Source organism: Cervus elaphus, chromosome 12 (assembly GCF_910594005.1).
Source record: "Cervus elaphus chromosome 12, mCerEla1.1, whole genome shotgun sequence".
NCBI classification, from domain to species: Eukaryota; Metazoa; Chordata; class Mammalia; order Artiodactyla; family Cervidae; genus Cervus; species Cervus elaphus.
The window spans coordinates 91,671,429-91,697,193 of NC_057826.1; the positions used below are offsets into that span (position 1 = coordinate 91,671,429).

At 41.8% G+C, this 25,765-nt stretch overlaps 1 protein-coding gene across 2 annotated transcripts; it reads right to left on the reverse strand.

Moving 5' to 3' along the window:
- Positions 1 to 3,127: 3,127 nt before the first annotated feature.
- LOC122705144 (corticotropin releasing hormone binding protein) lies at positions 3,128 to 25,337 on the reverse strand. 2 transcript variants are annotated; one of them, XR_006344044.1, is made up of 8 exons: positions 24,937 to 25,337; positions 24,480 to 24,579; positions 24,077 to 24,234; positions 22,505 to 22,715; positions 20,418 to 20,566; positions 16,666 to 16,783; positions 3,516 to 3,771; positions 3,128 to 3,318 (listed from the first exon to the last, which is right to left on the reverse strand). XR_006344044.1 is itself a non-coding variant. In XM_043920358.1 (7 exons), the coding sequence occupies exons 1-7, from the start codon at positions 25,015 to 25,017 to the stop codon at positions 12,992 to 12,994; spliced, it is 975 nt and encodes a 324-aa protein (XP_043776293.1). In that variant the 5' UTR covers positions 25,018 to 25,299; the 3' UTR covers positions 12,445 to 12,991. The 2 variants fall into 2 exon arrangements, 1 of the variants encoding a protein (XP_043776293.1); XM_043920358.1 differs by lacking the exons at positions 3,128 to 3,318; positions 3,516 to 3,771 and adding an exon at positions 12,445 to 13,149 and having other exon boundaries at positions 24,937 to 25,299.
- Between the last annotated feature and the right edge of the window lie 428 nt (positions 25,338 to 25,765).

Genomic DNA, 25,765 nt, shown 5'->3' on the forward strand with positions numbered 1-25,765 from the left:
TCATATGACATCACTTACATGTGGAATCTAAAATATGACGCAAATGATCTGTGAAACAGATACAGAGAACAGACTTGGTGGTTGCCAAGGGGAAGAACTTGCGGTCCCGAAGGGGGATTGGGGGAGGGATGGAGTGGGAGGATGGAGTTAGCAGATGTAAGCCTTTGTATATAGAATGGGTAAACAACAAAATCCTACTTTATAGTACAGAGAACGATGTTCAATATCTTATGAGAAACCATAATGGAAGAAAATATAAAAAAGAATTTGAACACACGTATAACTGAATCACTTTGCTGTATAGCAGAAATTAACACAACATTGTAAATCAACTATACTTCAATTAAAAGTGATTTTTAAAAACCCCCCAAAATCTGCAGTCTATGAGGAGCTTAATCGTTTATAATGAGGAGAAACAAAAGGCCTACCTATCATCCAGTGATCCCAGCGGATGTTCATCAGAGCCTCTCTTTCTGCCCTTCATGCTTCCTCACTTGTGTGAGAACTGATTTTCTCAGCTTGTCCCATCTTTTGAACCCATCCATTGAGCTTTATATTTTACTGACTTTTCTTCATTCTTTAAATTTATTATATTTTTAAAAACTGAATCTTCTGAGGTTTTTTTCCCCCATAATGTTCTGCTCTCGTCACACGGTTACATTCCAGATGTTTCTGCAGCCTTGGGTAGAGCACACGTTATCAGTGATCTGAGGAAACACATTATTCATCTCTGCACAAGGGAGCGCTTTCCAATTAAAGATATCGCTTTGAAAGAGTCTTCCAAATTGGTTTCACTGAGAAAAAAATGAAGGAGGCTAAAAGCCTTTCACTTGCAATTTGACAATATCTGGAAAACCTTTGTTAATCATGAAGGTTAGGTGATAACATTTAATTAGAACTGGTTATAAATAGAATATAGGGCTTCCCACGGGGCTCAGTGGTAAAGAATCTGCCTGCCAATGCAGGGGACACAGATTCAGTCACTGCGTCAGGAAGATCCCCTGGAGAAGGGAATGGCAACCCACTCCAGTGTTCTTGCCTGGGATATCCCATGGACAGGTGAGCCTGGAGGGCTAAAGCCCATGGGGTTGCAAAGAGTCAGAAACGACTGAGCATACACACACGTAAATAGAATATAGCTTGGAATTTACGTAGACACAATCTTAAAGTTTCTGAGTAACTGTTGACTGTTCTTTCTACAGTTCCTTCTAAAAATGGGACAATGACATCGAGCAGCCTTTCTTATTTTGGACTTTCAGAGATAGTTTATTCGGGCGAGAGCTGGGTTTTACTTTGGCCCTTGCCATCTTCAACACCTGGTTCTCAGGTAAGTAGACCAGGGTGAGGTGGAGAAGGAACTGATGAATCTGTGGGCATCTACTCCTTTGCCTTTTGTGCTCCTGTATATGAAGTCAGTGTGATTGTGATCACGAGGTCACAGAGGACTATGCAGGGAGAAAATACAGAAGCACCTCAGATGCTTCATGAGCAAACAGGGGTTTAGCTACAGCTTTGTTTATAGTACACTAAGGTTGGATATAAGGAAAAGATTTTCAGGGGGGAAACAAGTAGTATTTAGAGGAAACCACAATTTGAAAACATACATGCACGCCAATGTTCACTGCAGCACTGTACTCAATAGAGAAGACATGGAAGTAATCAAAGCGTCCGTCCAGATAAAGAAGATGTGTTCTACGGACTTCCCTGGTGGTCCAGTAGCTAAGAATCCGCCTGCCAGTGCAGGGGCCATGGGTTCAGATCCCCGGTCTGGAAGATTCCACATGCCGTGGAGCAACTGTGCCCATAGAACACAGGTACTGAAGCCTGCAGGCCCCAGGGCCTGCTCTGCAAACAGAGGAGCCGCAACGAGAAGCCCTCACACTAGGGTGCAGCTCCTGCTCATAGTGACGAGAGAAAGCCCGTAAACAGCAACAAGGACCCCGCACAGCCAGAAATAAATGCATAAATAAACATTAAAAAAAAGAAGATATAGTATGTGGCTGTGTGTGTATATATGTACGTACGTATATGGGCTTCTCTGGTGGCTCAGTGGTAAAGAACCCGCCTGCCAGTGCAGGAGACAAAGGTTCGATCCCTGGGTTGGGAAGATTCCTGGAGAAGGAAATGGCAACCCACTCCAGTATTCTTGCCTGGAGAATCCCATGAACAGAAGATCCCGGTGGGCTACAGTCCACGGGGTCACAAAGAGTCAGACGCAATTTAGCAACTGAGCACACAGGCATGCATGTACACACACGCACTGGACTACTACTCAGCCATAAGAAAGAATGAAATAACGTCATGTGCAGCAACGTGGATGGACCTAGAGATTACCAAACTAAGTAAAGTGGGTCAGAGAAAGACACACATCATATGACATCACTTATATGTGGAATCTAAAAATAAATAAAAAAACTTATTTACAATACGAAAACAAGACTCACAGTCTTAGAAAACAAACTTGTGGTTACCAAACGGGAAAAAAAAGGGGAAGGGATAAATTAGGAGCTTGGGATTAACATATATACCCTGCTACACATAAAATAATCACCACAGGATGTTCTGCCTCCCTCAGGGGTCCCCCATCTTTCTTCTCTTAAGAAGTACTGAAATGAAAGTTGCTCAGTCATGTCCGACTCTTTGCGGCCCCATGGACTGTAGCCTCCCAAGCTCCTCTGTCCATGGAATTCTCCAGGCCAGAATACTGCAGTGGGTAGCTGTTCCCTTCTCCAGGGGATCTTCTCCACCTAGGGATCGAACCCAGTTCTCCCACACTGCAGGAGGATTCTTTAACGTCTGAGCCACCAGGGAAGCAACTTCAGCTAATTGAATGAGGCCCATCTGTATTACAGAAGATAACCTACTTTCCTCAAAGTTTACTGATTTAACAGTTAATCTCATCTAAAAAAACACCTCCACCAGCTACATCCTGACATGCATTTAACCAAATATCAGGGTACCATGGCCTAGCCAAGTTGACACAAAATTAGCCATCACGTTTGGCTATTCTGAAAGTTGGAATTGGGATTGATCTGTTATAATATCCTCAGACAAATGCCCTCAAATCACTTTGTTTTGTTTTTTAATTAAAAAAAATCCTTTATTCTGTGAGCTTATTGCTAACGAATCACTTTTGATAAACCATGCAAGAAAATAGCAGGACACACAAACTTTTTTCTGAAACTTCTTTGGAGATAAAATTTCTGGTCCTAGTTGCACAGATATAGAAATTCATGCATGATGTCAGATTTCCAAGCTTGGAATTTACACAGTAGGCTTCTGGCAGTGTATTTTCAGTCCTTGGTGAGCAACATCCAACTAATAAAAATAAATGAAAAAAAAAAAAAAGATTATGGTAGCCTATTGCTGCATTATCCCCATGGTTTGATACTACCATTTTCTTTGTCCTTATTTAAAAAGCAATTCCTTCATATTTTCAAATGTTATTAGCTAAAAATCATGATACTGCACACTTGGAAAAATTCTTGGAAGAACTATGAGATAATGTTGCTCACCTCAAATCACTTTGAATGGTGTGTTTTGATAAAGGAATAAGGGCCAAGAAGCTTTCAGTGTCGCTGCTGTGCTGGCAGAAACTGTGTAAGCCGTGCTTCATACTTTGCTTCAGTATGGGCTCCCGCAGGGTGGAGCCGTGAACACGTGGGCAGGCTCTGGGGTCAGGTCACTGGAGTCTGCATCCTGACTGCACTTTTTCTGTGTGGTTTGACAGCACTCACTTTTATTCCTCTCTGCTTCAGCTTCTCCCTTCATCTGCAAAACAGAGATGGGTGTCAACGTACTAAATCACAGGAAACGTGTAGAACAGTGCAAGGAACATGTTAAGTCTTCAATAAATATTAGCCTTTATTACTACCTGTATTAAAAAGAAAGTCAAACATTTTCTTAATGTTTGCCCATCTTAGAGATAGGGGGTTTTTTGGTTTTGGCTTATTTGTTTTGTTTTTAACCTGTGGCCTTACAGAAAGTTACACCAGCTTTACCCCTTCCTACCTTTACCTTTACCTACCTGTACCTCCTGAAGGGACATTTCAGTGTCCCTTCAGGAGCACTCAACATAAGCATGTTGTTTTTCACCAGGAAAGCCAGGGAAGAACTGTAGAGCCTCTTGTTAATAAGCCCAGACACGATGGGTAGAAGATTGATTTTTCAGTGAGCAGATGGCAAGGAGGTGATATGATTCTATGAAACTTGCAAGTGGACCACCCCACTGCAATAAATTGATCAGTAAATACTACAGCATTAAGGCTAGTCTAAGGAAGAAATATGTAAGAATTTGATGTTACAAAAACAACCAGCAAATTCACATCAATCAAAAGAACCATCTCTTAGTTCCTTTAAATAGCACTTCTTTACAGCATTTAAGATGGAATTTTATTACCAAAGCCTTGACTGATAAACAACTTTTCTAGGAAATGGACGCTCATATTTATAACATCTTCCATGTACCTAGACTGGTACTTGGCATTTCATGGGAGCTATCACATTAAAGAGGTGGGTGCTCCTGTTTATGGTGCTTCCCAGGTGGCACAGTGGTAAAGAACCTGCCTGCCAATGTGGGGAGATGAAAGAGATGCAGGTTCTATCCCTGGGTCAGGAAGATCCCCTGGAGTAGGAAATGGCAACTCACTCCAGTATTCTTGCCTGGAAAAATTCCATAGACAGAGGAGGCCAGTGGGCTACAGTCCATGGCATCACAAAGAGTCGGACACAACTGAGCATGCATGCTCCTGTTTACATTTTGCATGTGAAGAAGATAATTCTCAGAGAGCTGTGCTGACTTGCTCAAGGGTTCACAGAAGGTTATTGGTTGATAAACAAATTCAACAAAGTAGCAGGATACAATATTAAGTGAAATTCGCTCGGTCATGTCCAACTCTTTGCGACCCCATGGATTATACAGTCCATGGAATTCTCCAGGCCAGAATATTGGAGTGAGTAGTTTTTCCCTTCTCCAGTGGATCTTCCCAACCCAGGAATCAAACCAGGGTCTCTTGCATTGCAGGGGGGTTCTTCACCATCTGAGCTATCAGAGATACAAGATTAATATACAGAAATTGGTGGCATTTCTTTATACCAACAATGAAATAGCAGAAGAAGGGAGTTAAAAAACTAACTTTTAAAATTGTATCCTCTAAAATAAAATACTTAGGAATAAACCTGACCAAGGAGGTGAAAGATTTATATGCTGAGAACTATAAGACATGAACAAAGGAAATTCAATATGATTCAAAGAAATGGAAAGATATCCCATGCTCTTGAACTGGAAGAATTAATATCATTTAAATGGTCATTGCAGAGTACATCATGCAAAATGCTGGGCTGGATGAATCACAAACTGAAATCAAGATTGCTGGGAGAAATATCAACAACTTCAGTTATGTAGATGATACCACTCTAATGGCAGAAAGCAAAGGGGAACTAAAGAGCATCTTGATGAGGATGAAAGAGGAGACTGAAAAAGCTGGTTTAAAACTCAACATTCAAAAAACTAAGATCATAGCATCTGGTCCCATCACTTCATGACAAATTGATGAGGAAAAAGTAGAAACAGTGACAGATTTTATTTTCTTGGGCTCCAATATCACTGCAGGCAGTGACTGCAGCCATGAAATTAAAAGACACTTGCTCTTTGAAAGGAAAACTGTGACAAACCTAACAGTGTATTAAACTATGACATCATTTTGCTGACAAAGATTGTATAGTTCAAGCTATGGTTTTTCCAGGAGTCACGTACGAATGTGGGAGTTGGACCATACAGAAGACTGAGCACCAAAGAATAGGTGCTTTTGAACTGTGGTGCTGGAGAAGACTCTTGAGAGTTCCTTGGACTGCAAGGAGATCAAACCAGTCAGTTCTAAAGGAAATCAACCCTGAATATTCATTGGAAGGGCTGATGCTGAAGCTGAAGCTCCAATACTTTGGCCACCTGATGCGAAGAGCCAACTTGTTGGAAAAGATCCTGATGCTGGAAAAGATTGAGGGCAGGGGGAGAAGAGGATGACAGAGGATGAGCTGGTTGGATGGCATCACTGACTTAATGGACATGAGTTTGAGCAAACTCCAGAAGAGAGTGAAGGACAGGGAAGCGTGGTGTGCTGCAGTTCATGGAGCTGCAAAGAATCAGACACAAGTAAGTGACTGAAGAGCAACAACAGATGGTCATAGTACCCAAAGCAGACTACAGATTTAATCCCTATCAAATTATCTATGACATTTTTCACAGAACTAGAACAAATAACCCTAAAATTCATACAGAACCATAAAAGACCCAGAATTGCCAAAGCAATCCTGGAGGAAAAGAACAAAGCAGGAGGCATAACCTTCACAGACTCCAGACAATAGTACAAAGCTACAGTCATCAAAACAGCATGATATTGGCACAAAGACAGACAGGTGGATCAACAGAAGTGAGTAGAGAGCCCAGAAATAAACCCACACACCAATGGTCAAAAAGCTTCTCTGTCTATGAATTTTTCAAGCAAGAATACTGTAGCAGGTTGCCATTTCCTCTCCCAGGGGATCCTCCCCACCCAGGGATTGAACCCAAGTCTCCTGTGTCTCCTGCATTATAGATGGATTCTTTACCATTGAGCCACAGGGGAAGCCCTAATAATGATTAGCAAAACCTTATACAGTAAAATTAATTACTGATGAGATCACTTCACTAACTAGTTACCTCTGTATGGTTTGAATGTTTTAATACAATTAAGGACTCACAACTTATTTGCTTAATTATTATAAAAATGCATCTTAAGGGGAAAAAAAAGAACAAGGATTATGAGGGTGTGAATTTTGGTGATGTTTTCCATAAAGTAGGACTTTCACTGTCCCTCAAATCACACCACATGGGTAGCCATCTATTTTGCTTGGCTTGACTGGGTTGATTACCTCTGAATCACTAACAGAACAAGACCCATTTTTTATACTTCAGAAAACTGGAGAGAGGAGGGGAACTGGGGAGCAGGGAGTCCTTCTTCTTACTAGGAAGCCCAAATGTCTGATAGCTCATCTAGTTACAAAGATCATGGTTCTGTTCAACTCATACATCTGTATGTCCTAGCATTGATATTGTCTTCTGCATAAAGCACAAAACACTTCACATCTTCAATTTTTCAGCACAGAGGGATTGAGTACACTGTTGTAACCAAGGGCAAAACCCTGAGTCCAATTTGGAGACCTTGATTTTCATAATATTTTCAAATCCTCTAATCAAGCCTTCTTTCTCTAACCCATATTTTTTTCCCTTGCTTCTCTGCTTTTTTCTCTACATAATTTGTCTTAACACATGAAGAAAGCACTTTTAAATACAAAGAGGAAAATGGACGGTGATCATTACAAATGACCTATTAGAACCGAGGCCATTCAGTTCACTTATTTCAGCATACAAAAGTGTTTCTTCTGAAATACCCCACGGCACAGAGATAAGTGTTTTCAGATATAATTTCATGTGATTACCCCATAATAAGAGCCCTTATCCACAACTCTCTATCAAGTCTGGTAAGCACATATGCAAACTACCTTCAAGTAAATCCTATGCATCAAATTTTTATTTTTGTTCCATGAAGATTCTACTTTGCCAGCCAACTTTTTTTTTTCCATTTATTTTTATTAGTTGGAGGCTAATTACTTTACAATATTGTAGTGGTTTTTGTCATACATTGACATGAATCAGCCATGGATTTACATGTATTTCCCGCCCCGATCCCCCCCTCCGACCTCGCTCTCCACCTGATTCCTCTGGGTCTTCCCAGTACACCAGGCCCGAGCAGTTGTCTCATGCATCCAACCTGGGCTGGTGATCTGTTTCACCCTAGATAATGTACATGTTTCAATGCTGTTCTCTCGAAACATCCCACCCTCGCTTTCTCCCACAGAGTCCAAAATTCTGTTCTGTACATCTGTGTCTCTTTTTCTGTTTTGCATATAGGGTTATCATTACCATCTTTCTAAATTCCATATATATGCATTAGTATACTGTATTGGTCTTTATTTTTCTGGCTTACCTCACTCTGTATGATGGGCTCCAGTTTCATCCATCTCATTAGAACTGATTCAAATGAATTCTTTTTAATGGCTGAGTAATAGCCCATGGTGTATATGTACCACAGCTTCCTTATCCATTCGTCTGCTGATGGGCATCTAGGTTGCTTCCATGTCCTGGCTATTATAAACAGTGCTGCGATGTTCATCGCGGCCAACTTTTATAATTATCACTGTTGTTGTTTAGTCACTAAATCATATCCAACTCTTTTGCAACACCATGAACAGTAGCCCGTCAGGCTCCTCTGTCCATGAGATTTTCCAGGCAAGAATACTGGAATGGGTTGCCGTTTCCTTCTCCAAGGATATTTCTGACCCAGGGATTGAACCTGAGTCCCCTGCGTTGGCAGGCAGATTCTTTACCACTGAACCATGAGGGAAGGCCGTGATAATGTTGCCACTCTATTAAAATAGCAAGAGAGGAAAGTTTGAAGTTGGGAGAGACCTGGAACAATCTTTGTCACAAAAATTTGTCCCATGTTAGATATATTTCCTCCCTGAGAAAAAATCTACAAAGCAGGGCAGAAAAACCCATGGAGTCAAAGGCAAAGTTAAATATTTAAATATAAAACCAGAAACATTAAGTTGTTATCATGGACTTACTTTGCTGCCAAATGAAGTAAAGAATGTTTTAAACTAATATTTAAGAGAGGGCAGTGCAGTTTCAGAAGACTGGTATAGAATTTATTTTTACCCATTATTTTCTCCTAGAGAAGGGATTTTTATTTTGAAACCTTTATGGGCTTCAGGGATTTGTGAATTCCTAGAAATTTGGAGCTGTTCTTGTGTATACAGGTTTTCCTTTTTTTTTTTCCTGGGAGATGATCTGTAGTTACTGGCCAATTTTCAAAGGAGTTTAATCTAAGAATCACCATTCTTAGAAGATTTTTAAAGACAGATGGGAAAGTTGAGTGCAATGATATCAGCTCAAGTCCAGTGTTCATGAGAACAAAGATGTGCATTTGAGGTATGTTTCTTTGGAAGACAATCAGATCAGGACTGTCTGGACAGTTGCAGCAAAACCAAACAGACAAAGAACAAACAAGCAAAACCAGACAAAGACCAAAAAAAAAAAAAAACAGACAGAGAACAGCTGAGAACTGGATTTAGACAGGCCCACAGTAACATTCAATGCTATACCAAAATCGTCGTTATCACCATATCAGTAGCTGAACCAAAAAAAATTTTTTTTGCTCCTTGTTGTTGTTGTTGTACAGTGGCCCAGTCATGTCCGATGCTCTGCAACCCCACGGACCGCAGCACGCCAGGCTTCCCTGTCCTTCACCATCTCCAGGAGCTTGCTCAAACTCAGGTCCATTGAGTCAGTGATGCTATCCAACCATCTGATCCTCTGTCATCCCCTTCTCCTCCTCTCTTCAATCTTTCCCAGCATCAAGATCTTTTCTAATGAGTCAGCTCTTCACATCAGGTGGCCAAACTACTGAAGCTTCAACTTCAGCATCAGTCCTTCCAATGAATATTCAGGATTTATTTCCCTTAGGATGGACTGGTTGGATCTCCTTGCAGTCCAAGGGACTCTCAAGTGTCTTCTCCAACACCACAGTTCAAAAGCATCAATTCTTTGGCACTCAGCCTTCTTTATGGTCCAACTCGCATATCCATACATGACTACTGGAAAAATTATAGCTTTGACTATACAGACTTTTCTTGCAAAGATCCACATAAAATCCAATTCCTAGTCAACAGGCAGCCTTCCATGAGATCATTCAAGGATCCAGGCTCCTTGCATCTTATGATTCTGCCTTCTTATTTGGCCTTGAAGTCCTCTCTTATAACTTAAAATATCTTGCCAATAGATAAGGGAAGAGAAAGTAGGTATGGAGGATCACATGAGGATTGGACATCATTTGACCTGTACTCCTTCAGTCAAAATTCAGTCACAGAACCAGATCTAACTGTAAGGGAGGTTAGAAAATGTAGTCTAGCTGCATACTCAGGAGGTAGAAATATAACTTGTGGTGAAAACAGCACATTTCTGCCCTATTCTCGTAAGTGAAAACCCTCCTAAGAGTTTGGAGATGAAGAAGACATAATCCTTCAGACACTGGGAGAAAGTCCAGTATCATAGCCAGACCAATGTGTCCCACATGTTATAGGCTGGAAGACAGAGGCAGAGGAGTCAGAGAAGGGTCTAGAGGATGCAGTGGGCACAGTGACGCAGAACCTCTGAGCAATGATGTTCAGGCCTTCAGACACAGAGGCAGCAGGAACTTGGAATTTCCTTAGTCAGTAGTAGAGCCAGAGTCACTCATTTAGTATTTAGGAGATGTGGGGTTTGGAGTGGAGGATAAGATTAGAGTCAGACAAGAGCTAGGATGAAATAACCAAGAGCTAGGAAGATTCTAGAGATGTGGCCTGGGCCCAATGGTAGGGGGTCAAGCAGACCATATGTGACTTGACTCCTTCTTAACCAGCGTGGTAGACAAGATCTATGCCGATTCCTCCTATTTGAGGTCAGCATTGGTGCTAGAGCCATTCAGAGCCTACAGACAGGGTCGGCTGGGAGGGGAGGCACGGGGAAACTGATAAGACCTGCCATCATCTACCCTCAAATGTTACCACTAATCTTACTCTGCTTCATGGTCCCAGAAAACAGTCCTAACTAATCCTAACTTCCTGACAAGGGTCCTGGGATGAAACAAGACAACTGAATCAGTACATGCCCTTCAGAGCATAAGCAAATGCCCCACTGAAAATATGGAGGACCTGGGATAGCATATTTGCTTACCAGTGAGAATTAAAAATAAAAATGACAGTTAACATGTACAAGACACAGCACTAGAGCTATATGTATATATATATATATATTTACCCAATTTTATGGATTTAAAGTTGAGCAATAGAGACTTATGAATGACTTGCTCAAGTAAGTGGCAGGGCTGGGATTCAAAGAGGTCTGGCTCTAGAGTTGACAGCCTTAGCCACTATGCATACTGCCTTTTTTATTTAGAAAGTCAACTTTGGCCAGAATTTCATGTAACATATTACTTTCTTAATGGCAGTGCGAGTGAAGACTTACACTTTCCCCCTCTCCTGAGAGCTCATCTGCAATTTTGTTTCTAGAAAGCCATCCCATCCTTTTGGAATGAAAACTAAATCATGGATATCCAAAGACTAAGTCACAGACAGTTCACTGGAGTGACTGTCCTCTCAAAGAGTGTACCCTAATATGCAGTAACATGCTCTGAAGTCACATGTCACAAATAAATGACTGCAGAATGTCAAGATTAGAAAAAACCTTAGGGACCACAGCCCCACCCACTTTAGTGCAGAGAGGCTAAGTAGTTTGCAAGATGTCCCTCAGGGACAAAAACAACTTGTCCTAACTTCCATGATAAAAATACTTGCCTCCTGACCTCAGACCATTTATCTTCCCTGCTTAGAATAAGGGGATCATGAGGGTTAAGAGCCAGAAACTTCTGATGGTGATATAAGTGACTGCATTAATTCTTTGGCGGCTACAGGGACTGTGAAAAAGATAAAAGGGTTCAACTTCATGGAATTTATTTTCTATAAAATAAGAAACCCAGCATCTTACATAACTAATCAGGGATTATATAGCCATCTGTTTAGACATTTATTCATTCATCCCAGCATTTATCCATCTATCCATTTAGGCATTTATTAATCCATTTACTAAAGTATCGACTCATTCCAGAATATCCACTGAGACAAAATTCAGGCTCAAACCTGGGTATTTTTAGTATTTTCAGTCACTATTTTTCTTTCTGCCAGGTTGCCAGATTTCATTAACAATCCCAGTATATGGGATTCCAGTACATCCCATTATAAAATTAACTATATATTAGATATGTTTGGGGACCCAGAATCAAGCCATTAGTTATGGCACAGTTTGCAGTTTTCATCCATTAATCCAAAGAGGACTTGTTCACTCTGGAGTATTTCCTTTGTTTCTCAAGACTTTATTTCTGACCTCAAGGTGTCTTTTTACAGGCCCACATGCTTGGTCTCAAGCTGATAGTGGACAAGGCTTAGTCAACAATAAACTGTCTTCAGTACCCAAAAAGTACTCAGATTTCTGCTTAAGGCCTTTGTGGTCCTTGTTGAAAAGTACACTCTTCACTGTGGCAAAGACATGTATTCTCAGTTTTCTTGGAGAAGAGTGGAAAAGTGATCCCCACATCCTGCTTCCCTATCACGACAAATCAGTTAGCGCTGTTTCTGCAAACGCTGAAATTTTACCTTTGGCGCCTAATAATTCTACTTACCAACCCAGAGTTCTCTGAGCTCTAAGAAGTCTAAAATGATTTAGTTCAGCATTTGGTTCTCACCTGAGAACATTATTTTCTGATGGTAGTAAGGTAAGCAACTACTCAGGTAAACGAAGCAGGATGCTGAGGCGCCAACGTTCTGAATATGTTTATTCATGCTTGTATTTACGATTGCAAAATGTTTTCCATGCTACAAATGTTTGTTAAAAACAAGCTGTTACAAATCAACAAATAATACCAGCTACACCTACTCTCTACTATAAACAGAATAAGCAGAAAATAAACAAATGCTACTACTTTGGTATACACAGGCATGCATTTTCTGTTATAAAAATGATAACGCCATCATTTTTATTTCTTTGTAGGATTTTCCCTTGTGATACAAGTTATTATTGCACATTTCTTTGCACTTGTCTTACTAGTTCAGGTTGATAGCATATAAAAGAATTACAGGACACTTTTTCTACCAAGGGAGAGGGGCTTATTTTCTGCCATGTGGTCATTTATATAACAAATGAAAAAGAAGCAAAGTACAAAATTAGTCTGTGTGATAGGTGCTCAAAGTTAGGAATACTGACTGGTATGAAAGGTTCTTAACTAGCTGCTCATCAAAATCATATATAATAGCCATTAGAGACTCCCTTAGCGAGCAGCATGGAAATCACTGACTTGTTTATTCAAAGAGTAGACAGACAGAATTCCTGGATGCTGTTTCCATTCGGGTTTTCCAGCTCGTATGGTTCCAGCTGACGATACTCAAAAGTCACACGATTTATATGTTTTCCACTGGAGACCATGCGCACCACCGTGTGGTCACAGCCAACTTTCATCTGGGCTATAATTCATGGAAAAAGTAAGTTTCCCAGTAGGTTAGAAACCACATAGCCAAGCCATTTACATCCACAAGATCATTTAAACAGAGCGAAAGCAAGGAGATGTAGCTTCCTCTCACGTACTCAAACCAAGCATCTACCATCAGGTGAGATGGTTTTGTTTTCATTTCTTATTATAGTATACAGCTGACCCGTGAACAACCTGCATGTTAGGACTGAGGACCCTCCCCACAGGTGAAAATCTGCATATAATCTATCATCTCTCCTCCACATCCATAGTTCCTCCAGATCGGAGGTTCCACATCCTCGGGTTCAACCAACCCAGGGTGGTGTAGTACTGCGGAATCTGCTACTGAAAACAATCCTTGTGTAAGTGGACCTGAGAAGTTCAGACCCCTGCTGTTCAAGAGTCAACTGTGTAACTAGTTGTTGAGAAGTGAAACTGAACTCAGCCTTTCTCCTCGTGTGCAAGAACACTGTCAGTCAGATAAAGCTGACTATAAGAAGTAAGAAGATACCTCCTTGCGCTTTTTATGTTCTCCCACCTCCAAGGCTTGGTGGTGAAGGCGGATGAAGGCGAGCATCTGCCTGTTCCTTCCACGACTTTCCTCTAGGTGTATTCTCAGTGGGGGGCAGTGCTGCCCCCTTGGGACAGGTTGGAAATTTGCAGGGGCTGTTTTTTTTTCCTTCTATTTGGGGGCAAACGTGGCATTTCGTGGGCAGGGCTGAAGGATGAACTGTACTGCTAGACAGTTATGTAGACCAAATATATCACCTGTTTATTGTTTTCTAGCCTAGATAATGATTCTGTTTTACATATAAATAAAAGTAGCATTTGCATGGTTTAGACATAGACTAAATGTACTAATTTTTCTTTCTATCATTCACCTGTACTTTTTCTAATTTTTTCCTGTATTTCTTACATGGAATGGCTTTTGCAATCCTTGCCTGGCTCCTCTCTATCCATGGGATTTTCCAGGCAAGAATAATGGAGGGGGTTAAATTTTTTTTCAGCTTTGTTGAGGTATAGTTGAGAGAAATTGTATGTATTTAAGATGTACAACATGATGCTTTTATATAAATACACACTGTGAAATGATCATTACAATCAAGCTAATTAACATTCATTACCTCACAGAATTACCTTTTTTTCTTTTCATTTCCCACTCCCTTCCCTTCTGGCAACCAACTGTTTGTACTCTGTACCTACATGAGTTTCTGTTCTGTGAAACTCAGTATATTTATTAAAAATTATTTTTAGTTTATTTCTTCAACCTCAAGCTGGGTCCTGAGGCAAGATTTATCTACCCTACAATAATCCTTCCTGCTATTTTAACTTTCTCAATCTTTTTCCCCCTCTTTGTCTCTATAACGACTAAATTCTGAGAAACATTATTATCCTTGTATAACAACTACTTCAAAAACATGCACCTGGGTTTAAATGAAGTAAAACAGCCAGATAGAGTTATTTAGGTAAAAGTCAATTTGGAGAGATAATAAAATATAAATCCTGTAATTATTTTAATATAAGCGCCAGGGAGTCTAGGCTAAGCTTCTATGATGAGGTCCAAAGTTAATTTTCTTTAAATGATTGGGAAGGTCATTCTTTTCTGATCTTACTCTGAACTTTAATCTACATAATGTGCCTTATTTCCTTTAGTTAATGTGCATACAATTTATTTATTATTTGACATATTACTAATTCAATCTAATCTAAAGGGCAGGATACCTAAGAGTTCATTGTATGACCAGTTTAAGGAGGGGCTCGTGGAAACATGATGAATGAAAGAAAAAAGTGAAGTCTAAAATGAACCAAAGAGTCAGATAATTCAAGCCTTCAAATTATCATAAGACTGGTTTCAATTATTTAGATAAAACAAGCAAAATATTTGGCCTTGATCATACCCTTTTGGAGAAGGAAATGGCAACCCACTCCAGTATTCTTGCCTGAAGAATTCCATGGACAGAGGAGCCTTGTGGGCTACAGTCCATGGGGTCGCAAAGAGTCGGACTAACACACACACACATTAACCTAAACCAAATTATATAATTCATGCACCAAAATTACTATAGCTTCAATGATCTAAATTTTAAGGGATGAGTGTTAGATCAGTTCTTAAGCCAATCCTTTTATCTGGCTCAAGCAGATCTCCTCACAGGTGCCCTCCATCAGCATGGAAGGATCCAGTGCCTTTGAGAACACAAAGGGAGAGAAGCCACTGGTTTAAACCAGGGCTCAAGTGTAAATTAACATAAACTAGCCCCCAATTTTTAGCAAAGTGGGTTTTTAGAAATATTTTCCCTTTATCTGTGTATATTAATTCTATTCCAGAGAGGTTTTGCTTAAGATCCCAGCATTAGCTCAGAGTGAAAATACTGGTGGGCAGATCTGGGTTTAATTAAAACAGGTAACAGCAGATCAAAAGGAGGTCTGATTTGCAGTTTCATTATTTAGTTGGTGTGTGATGTGTGCTTACAAGAGAGGAAGGGGGCTATGATAAGGGATGAAAGATTTCTCTTCTGTTTGACTTTTGTCTCTTAATGGATAATCACTGGTTCCTGCATTGGAAGGACAGAAATGGGAGACCTTTAAAGAAAGGTTTCACATAACCCTCTCTCTCCCCACTTGGACTTCATTAATTAATTTGGTCATGAGTCAGCAATTACACCTTCGCCCCACCCCACCTAAGCCTGATCAAATGGAAACTCCTTACTGATTCATAATAAAGAAGACCTGATTCTGTTTGGTGCCGTGCCATGAGCTAACCTGGTCTTTTATTATCAGCGACCACTTTTTAGATTTCAGAATTGACTTCTCTTTTGGCAGTAGTCTTTCAGAGGCTGGTTTTGCTGTTAGAACTGGGGGACATTCTATCAGTTCTGAGAATTTCTAATAAAGTGAATCACCTTTTAATGTATTTATTATGAGTAATACACACACGCATATACCTATATATGGTAAAATGACCTAGATATTACTTTATCATTATATTATTACTAATTGATGATACATACACTATATGAACCATGGTTTTCAGTCAGCAAACTCTTTAGTCTCGAGAGGATGAAAGCAGGGACTTTCAAGAAAGTAGAACAAGCAGAGTTCTATGCCATTTTCATAGTTTTACCTAGGGCCAACCTTAAACATGCAAGTTTGTTACTTCATAAGTTTCTCTCCCAGTGTCAGATATTGTGGTCATGCATTCTTGATACTGTGTATAGGGTCAAATGCAAAATCCTCACATTGGTTCAATATGCAAAATCAAACTTTTTTTTGGTGGAACCTGCCCTTTCCCGTATAAATAATTTGAAGTGTTTTATTTAAGGACGCAATCTTGTTGTTGTTCAGTCACTCAGTTGTGTCTGACTCTGCGACCCCACCAGACTGCAATACCCCAGGCTTCCCTGTCCTTCACTGTCTCCTGGAGTTCGCTCAAACTCATGCCCTCGGTCTTTCCCAACATCAGGGTAAAACAATATTAATAGGCACATAAATAATAATCAAAAAACCATCTTACCTGGGCCACGTAAAGGGTAGCAGAGATCAGCTAAAAGCAGCATCTTGGAAGGGTCCAAACCAGTTCCTCCCAGCAGCTCCACAAAGTCTCCTATTCCCCCACAGCCTGCGGAGGACTTCTAAGAGAACAAAGCAGCAGAGGAAGACGTATTTAAGTCAAACCCATGGCAAATTGGTGAATTTAGTCCCAGACATCCTGGAAGTGCCGTTTAATTTAACATGCAAGACTCCGAAAATTAAGACTTTTTAAAGAAAAAAAAAAAGGAATTGCTTTTCTAAATTGGTTGAGTAACCATTTTTTAAAATGTGTGTGCATTTAAAAAACATTTTTTACAAGTGCAAAGACTAACATCATGAAATAAGAATCTTTAAACTCCATATACAGTATATAAAAATTGCAACTAAAAGTGGTTTGATTTAAAAAAATAAATAAATAAATAAATAAAAGTGGTTTGATTTTTAAATCATTTGGACATACATACTGAATTATTTGAATTTCTTAATGCATGCAGTCAGCGTTTTTATAAATAGGGCTTCCATGTCAGTTTTTTTCCTTCAACTTACCTCTTTTCCTCTTCTTTATAAAAGACTTTTTTTTTGTTATGGAGACAATTCTTACGTTTCTACTGATAAGGATTTAGATTAGTTATAAGAATATTAAAGAAAAAAGAGAACCCTCATTTGGGCTCAAATTAGCTAGAGTTACCATCAACTTTCTCCAACTAAAGTAAATTTATTTCAAGCTATTGGAAATAATTTCTAGTCTAAAAGTCTGTGTGATCCACCTGTAACCAGCTTTTTCTGCTTCCCTTCATCCTTTCCATTCTGTCTCGTCTACAGAACTTCCTGGGCTTCAGTGTCCCAGGCAAACAAAGCCGCCCCCCTCCACCCCTTCCTGTGATCAGGCCTGGCCTCGGGATCACACTGCCCATATCCACAGGGCTTAATGCTCTGTTGTCACTACCTTGAAATTCTTAATAATTTTAAAATAAAATTTTAAAATTTCATTTTGTGCTGTCCCCCACAAATTACACCACCAGTTTTGCCTGTGATCCTCTTCATCATTGAGGTACATGCAAGAGACCTAGCTGAGTGTGGCAAGATGCTTAGAAGTTAACCAGATAGACCATACTACATAGGAACCAAAATCTAAAACAGAGAGTGCTGAATACACACACACATAAACACACACAGTCCAACATTAGGAAGATATTGAAATGCAACTGGAACTAAACAAATAGAAATAATATAATAGCGTCTATTTGTTCAGTGAAAGGAAGCAGGCGTGGGGGGTATACATATTTAAAGCACCTACTATGTGCTTTGTTCTATGCACTTTACACATTTCATCAAACCATAAAATACAGGATTACTCAGCCCCACTGTGTACAGGGCTCATGTTCTTGTATGAAGAGTTGAATAAGCCATTTAGAAGTAAAGGGGAAAAAAATGTAATTGCCTTTCCCTTGAGTAGAGGGTGTCCAGGGAGAACATGACTTAAGACTACACATTCCAGCTGGCTCTATAGGTTCCAAATTTCGCAGGATGAGGTGAAGGGCAAAAGGCAGACTCAGGAGAGAGAAACAGGAAATAGGAAGTTGGGAAGTAATAGAAACTAAAATGAGGGCAATAGGGATTTCCCTGGTGATCCAGTGGTTAAGACTCCACGCTTCCAATGCAGGGGGCATGGATTCAATCCCTGCTCAGGGAACTAGGACCCCAAATGCTGTGCAGGGCAGCCAACAACAACAACAAAAATGAGGGGAACAAAACCCAGAAACAAAGAGACTGGGAGCACATACTCCTTGGCATTCGTGATTTTTCTCTCCTCTTCCCAAACCTCTCAGCTATCCTCAGTAAACAATGGCAGAAGCTGAGTTGTGTAGGGGCCTCTGGGGTTCAGCTCTTAACCACGATCCTCTAGATTTCTTTGTGGAGGTTCTACCTCCCTGGACTGTTACTCTCATCTCTTGCCTAGACTATGACAATGGCCTTTTAGGTGCAACCTGTACCACTTGGACCCCTACAGCTCATTCATCATCATCCATGGAAGCCAGAACAACAGTTAGGTAATCCTCTCCTTCCCATTATGGACTTTGTCAATTAATTTTGTCATGAAGCCAGCAATTCCAACCACCCTCACCCACCTGCGCACGATCAGATGGATTATGCCTGAACCCCTTCAGTGGTTTGCTACTGCACTTAGAATAAACTCTTAACTCTTTAGCATGACCTGCTGGGCTCTCCACCCCAGCCCTGCCTGTCTCCCTGGTGCTGTATTAGACCACAGGCCCCCTACCTTTCCTTCTTTCCGTTTCTAGAACTCAGGAAGCCCAGCCTGCCTCCGAGCCTCTGCACTACTGTCGCTCTGCTCCAGCTCTTCCTGGGGCTGCCGACTCCTCCTCACCCATCACTGAAATCTCACTGTAAATGTCTCCTTTGCCAAAGGTTTCTTTCCTGACCATCTTACCTCAAGCAGTTGCCTACCCTCTCTCTCCCACGATGTCCCCACACCACTCTGCCTCATTGTCTATAGGGCACTCTTCACCATTTGAAATACATTATTCTTTTGCCTGTCTCATCCCCTAGCATGTAAATTCCATGTGAGCAGGACCTGTCTTGTTCATTGCTAATTTGTCCAGCATTTAGAATAAGTCCTTGCACATAGTAAGCATCTTAAAATTTTTTTTCTTTTTGCAAAGCAACACTGCAGACTTCACACTGTTTTAAATGGTAAGCACCAAGATTACTCCTCACAGCCAAAAATAGCTAAAATGCAGGTCTCTCTATCATACTTGCTATCTTCTGTATTAAACATCAAGAATGACATACAGTCTCAAGCCAGTAAGGTTATGCCAGAGACATCCACTTATCCCGGTCTTTATCAAAGGATTATTCTTCCACAAAGGTTCAACTTAAAAAAATATAAGCACTAGCCTATGGGTTTAGGGCTTAAACGAAATTGTATATAATGCTTTTCTCAACCCTAGTCTTATTTATTTGGTTTCACTTCTGTTCGATTAGGAACTTTCTTTGATGACTTTCTTCGATGCCGATGAATATGACAATTATCTTCACCTAGGCATATGAGAACACAAAAGGAGGTGAGGGTGACTCAGAGGAAACAAGCTGCCAGTGAAAGTAAATGTGGTCAAGGTCAGCACAATTGCCAAGTCCATACAGCAGTTCGAAGGGGGAAAAGTAGATGGGGAGTCTCAGCCAATGTTTTGTGGCAAAATGTATGGCATGAAATGTAATGCAAAAAAAAAAAAAAAGCTTCAAAACTTTACTGTATTTTGCAATATAAAAATCCAATTTCACATTTTCTGCTACACTTAGCATTCCTTCATCACAAAGTTCTGTCAATGAAGACACTTCCTTCATGTCAAAAGAAAATTCCAATAATCAGAAAAACAGCTGTGTAGATGACTCACACTAGGTTCTGTAAAAGAGGCGAGTACAAGAGAGTTCAATTGTAATTATATGCCACAACTTTGCCAGTTGGAAACATTTCTTACATCACGAGAAAAGTATTCAAGTAGGCAGAAGGGGCACCTGAGTATGCAGCTTGCAGCACAACAGAAATAGAAGAGGAATGTATTCAAGCAGCGACGGCAGGCTTGTGAGAGACGAATCTGTCAGACAGAAGGACCTACCCCTCCCATTCATCCACGTTCGCCCTGTATGATTACTTTTGCTCTCAAAAGTTTGCTGGGGCCTTAGGAAGTGACTGGGAAGCAATAAGCAACTCACCTTTAACTGCAAACCATTTAAGTGTCCCAGGGTGAGATCGGATATTTTGATCGCCACAGGATAAATGATGGAGAAGCTGCAGTTGCGATGCAGATGTGGCACGACCAGTGTAAACCTTCCATTTGGGGTCTGGGAGATGATATTGCAGGCTTTATAGAAAAGCAAAACCACATTTTCACTATCTTGTATGCTGGGCTTCTATGGAAATTTATCTTATCCTTATTCTAAGCTTCTGTTAATGGTCAAGGGGCTTGGGGCCCAGAAGAGAATACATATCACAAAGGTGATTTGTGGAGATGGGAAGGACCTGGAGAATAAAAACTACCAGGGATATATCCACATTGTTAGGAGGACCTGGGCTGTAAGGGGCTTCTAATTGTAATCTCAGGGGGTCACCTTATTTATAACACTCACAAGACATAAATTAATAACCAACCATACAATACTAGCTGGTGGAAGTTCTAGGAATACTTCATTAACTAGGGTCTTAGTTCAATCTGGAAGTCTGGAAGAATCAAAGCTTAAAGAGGAGATCAGAATTCAAACCCTGGTGGTCTGAAACCTTTATTAACTGAACTTGGATATATATGTTACTTTTTAGATAATAAAGTAAAGAAATATTGAACCAGTTACAAAATAGGCTGAGAAAAACAGAAACCAGGTTTATGTCTAATAAATATTTACTGGGTGTTAAGTGGTAAGTTGACTAAAAGGTAAATCTTTAATGTTTATTTATTCCCAAAATTTTCTGAAAATTTGTTTTATATCTCAGGTCTAGACACAATAAATTTATTCTTTTAGCTATGAAACTAGAAGCATCAGAGTTTGTGCTGTTTTCGGCCAATTACTGGACAAAAGTTTCTGACTGATCAGACTATGTCAGAATTACCTTTTGCCTCCTTCTTATATTTTTAATCACACTTAATATCAAAACAAACTGAAATTCCTTGATGATTCTAGAAGATTTCTGATTTCTAGCCAAAGAAGATATAGGAGAAATAGTTGTCCTCAAGTATTATTCTGTTCCAGTCCTCAGAAATAGCCCTTCTGGGTGCTTCTTCCACAAAAAGTTACTTTGTTTTTTAAAAATAAAAATTGGGAGATCAGTCAGTACATTATTTTTTGGCAGATTAAGTAGGCGCCATTCTTCAATCACATGAAGTGTTAATACTATTGTATGCAACCAAAAATGATTATGTTTTCTTTTTTTTACAAACATTTTCCTCTTAATGGGGAAAAATAATAAATAGATGAATGAACTCATTCTGATTAAGATAATGTGTTTTGCTGCTGCTGCTGCTAAGTCGCTTCAGTCGCGTCCAACTCTGTGTGACCCCATAGATGGCAGCCTACCAGGCTCCTCCATCCCTTGGATTCTCCAGGCAAGAACACTGGAGTGGGTTGCTATTTCCTTCTCCAATGCATGAAAGTGAAAAGTGAAAGTGAAGTCGCTCAGTCTTGTCTGACTCTGCGACCCCATGGACTGCAGCCCACCAGACTCCTCCATCCATGGGATTTTCCAGGCAAGAGTACTGGAGTTGGGTGCCATTAGGCCAGGGCTATTTAGCTTTATAGCATCTTTTCATGTATCCATCAGAAATGAACTAAATTAGAGCAATGGGTTTAGACTCAGACGGCAACACTGAGGTCCTCTGGTCCAACTCTCTGCTCAGGCATGAAATCTGTCTACACATCCCAGATACGCAGTCTTTCAGCATTTACCTAAGTATCTCAAAGACTTCATATCTGAATCCAGGTCAATGGAATGACTGGAGGGATTAAAGTTTGTCACTGAATACATTGTAGTAACTCAGGAGATCAGAAATAAGACCAGGGGAAGAATAGAACTCTAGCCACCATATGTAAGTGTCTTATCTAGCCTGGTAAATAAATTAAAAACTGGTTTTATTTTCATAATAATGAGCCACAAATATCGTTTAGGTCATTTCTAATTACAAAAGAATTTCCATCCAAATCCTTTCTCACTTCCTAAGTCCGTGCAATGATACTACCTTTGAAAAGTTAAAATGGACACTCTCTCCCCCCGGTTCCTGCCTTCTAACTGAGAAGACAGGAAGTCCACTTACGGAAGAGGTTAGGATCTGTCGTCATGGTTATTGTGAATCCATTTCCTGGCTCATGGATCCGGAAGAAGATCATGGCCACGTTCTGGGAGGATCTGATGCTCCTTCTGCTAAGACCACTCTCACAGAAATCTATGTACCTCTCAGTCGTGGGGAGAGGGTGATCCTGGGAACTGGGGAATTTCTCCCCCTTGAGAATCCAACCATCAAATACCTTCCAACAAAAACACAAAGATGATCACTTCCATCAGCTCCTGCAATCACAAGTGTGTTGAAAAGGGGGCAAAGCTTACCTGGCAATGGACCTCCAATTATAAGTAGGGACTAGACAGGCTACACCCCCCTGCACACTTGCTTTCTATTTGTATATATTTTGACTGGATTGTTTGCAAGTCATATGATTAATTAATTAATTATTACTTCCCCCCCTTTATAAACTCCAATGTGTCTGAAGCAAATACTTTCTGATACTTTATCATTTCAGCCACCCTGGTAAATAAAACTACAGATGATATACATTTTTGTATTGGTCATTATTTTTCACACATCCTACCTTCAGAAGAATTCCACAGGAGCATAATCTGGGCTTCAGTTTTTCTCTTTCCTCATTAAAATATGAACAAAATATCTCAAAAATAGACAGAAAGGGGGCAAACTGGAGCAAGAACTTCACTGACCTGCTGATGGTTACACACACCCACTTCCCTCATCTTTAAATTCATCACACATTACAATATCAAGAACTACTTTAACACTTAGACAATAATGTCTGGTAAGCAAGTTAGGAATTTTTTCCTTAACTTGTTGAAGTTTGTAGTTAGCTGGACGAAAGGTCAGAGTCTATTGACTTTATTCTTAAAATCACCACAGGTCTCCAATTTAATGAGTTCAACCTAGTTGGGGTTAGTAACATTAGCAGCTACAAATTCCTTCATCCCATCAGTTCTCTTCCACTGCATTTGACAGTTTCCAAAATAATTCCACTTTAGAGTTTTAATCATGTTCACTTTAACTGATCTGGAGAAGTCCAGCAACCATCCCAAGCTGACCCCTAAGGCTCACAGGGAACTAGGAGTGGGGATGCTGTGAGACTGGAGGACTTGTCCACACCTCATCCCTGCCTCAGACTAGATTCCTTCTCGGCATGCCCCCAGTGGCCCGTGCCCCTCTGCTCCAAAATCACTTCCCTCAGGCACTGAACACAGCCTTTGGGAGCCTGGAACGATTCCACAGACAGAGGGACCAGCAGGAGAAGGCGGACTCCCATCTCAGGCGTGTGAGGTCGCCTTCTAACCAGGGCCACGGGCTCGCGGACCTGAGCGCTCCTGCTAAATGGGCTTGTACCACTTTTCATCTGCCCCAGGATGCAACAAGCGCCGGGGACCAAGAGGTCACAGAGGGGAACTTAAACCACTGCAGGAGGCACCAGCCCTTCAGGGAGTGAGGGGAGGCTCCTTCTGCATGGGGGTCCCACTCGGGCACCAGCCGAGCACCTAATCACCAGCTCTCCCCGCTGGGCAGCCGGGACCCGGTCACTGCCCGACCCTCGCCCACCTGGCCCGGGGGGCGCCTCACCTGCAGGATGTCCCCCCTCTGACAGTCGATGGAGACCAGATCGTAGCGGATGGTGATGAACTCCTCCGGCTCTGCGATGAAGAATGTGGCGCAGTGTAGCTGCGGCCGGTCGGCGGTGAAGGTGAACTGGCCCTGGAGGCTCAGCATGTCCACGCACCCTGCGGGAGAGCAGCGGCGTGGCGGTCCGGGGCTGCAGCCCCCGCGGCGCCGCCCGGGGCAGCCTCTCTCCGCGCCCCAGCGACTCCCGGCCTCAGCGCCCGGCTCCCCGAGCGTCACCCCATCTCGCCCAGGGGCACCTCCTCGGACCGACCCTTCGCGACGGCAATCGGGGCATCCAGCTCCCTCCCAGGGGTCTGGCCAGCCCCCACCGCCCCACTGCCGGCAGCCGGCAGCCCGCACTCACGCAGGGCGCGGCGGTACAGCTGCGCCCCCTCCAGCTCCCGCTTCGGGCTGGCGCCGCCGCCGAGGTGTGCAAAAGGGTCGTGGTCCACTGCTTCCCGCAGCTGGCCGGGAAAATTAGTCAGTCCGGAACAGTTCAGGGAGGGGGAGCTGGGATCAGAAGGGGGATACCCTGCCCGCCCACGGCACAGAGAAGCAAGTGAGCAGGTCGATGTGTCCAGGGGGATCCGGAGAAGATGGGAAGTATCCACCAGATCGGGGCATCCCCAAGGGGCCAGAGGGAAAGGGGGAAGAGGTAGGCGGGAAGACCTAGGGGAAACCCGGGAACAGAGGGGGCACAGTGAAGGAGGAAAAAAGAGCTAACCCCAACATAATCTGAGAGCATAGGCAGCCTGCCCACCCCCAAGGCTGGACACTCAGGGTTGGAAGGTGAGATGGGTCAGCCCCAGGGAATCGCTCACCTCCAGGTACCGGCTCTCTCCTCGTAGAGCCAGCAGGCAGATCAGAACGAAGTGACCCTGAAGTTTGAAAGTGGGGGCCATGCCGGCCCTGCCGCTGCAGCTGGTCTTCCGGCTCGGCTTTGCTTCCCAGGCTCACCCAGGCTGAGAGCTAGAAGCTGGTAGGGGCCCTTTGCTGGGTCTCTTTTATAGAGCAGTGAGGAGCGGAGGCTCTCTGCCCCTTAACTGATCTGAGCTCAGTAACCATGGGTTACCTGTCTCGGTGACAAAGTGCGTGGCGATGACGAGGGTCCAGCCCTCAGCCACAAGTTTTCAGAGTGGTCCAGCATTATTCACCAAGAGTGATTTCAGACACTTACAACTTAGTGAACTAAAGTGTGGGAAAAAGAATGAGGTAGGAATAGAGAGTAAGGGATGGCATTTACTTGACCTGCCACATGCTGGATTATCTTCTCCGGTGGATATGCAGGGAATTTCTGACTTTGCAAAGCCAAGTGACAATGTTACACACAGGCATAAAATGCCCACTCCCACACACAGCCTTATCATACAGCCTTGTCACATAACCTTAAATGGAATTGTGTTGGAAATTGTCAGAGAATATAGTATTCACGCGGTTGCCTCTCAGGAAGAGACTTGAGGAATTTTCAGCTCCAAGGAGTAGATGAACAGAAGTTGAAGTCTGATTTTGCAGAATATTGCAATCACGTAATTCAAGCTTTCTTTCTTCCCTTGGTCTTTGCTGTATCCTGGTCCAGTTTCATGTAAGCATTTCCTTAAGAAAAAGCTAACTCTGGAGTCCGTGGACATCTGGATTTCAGCCAAACTATGT

Excerpts from the sequence above, each read along its gene's own strand:
- LOC122705144 (XM_043920358.1), bottom strand. The coding sequence starts at position 25,017 with ATGGCCCCCACTTTCAAACTTCAGGGTCACTTCGTTCTGATCTGCCTG. Across the intron at positions 24,580-24,936 it reads GAGAGAGCCGGTACCTGGAG|CTGCGGGAAGCAGTGGACCA; the intron begins GTGAGCGATTCC and ends TTTCCCGGCCAG. Across the intron at positions 16,784-20,417 it reads TAAATGGTTTGCAGTTAAAG|AAGTCCTCCGCAGGCTGTGG; the intron begins GTGAGTTGCTTA and ends TTGTTCTCTTAG.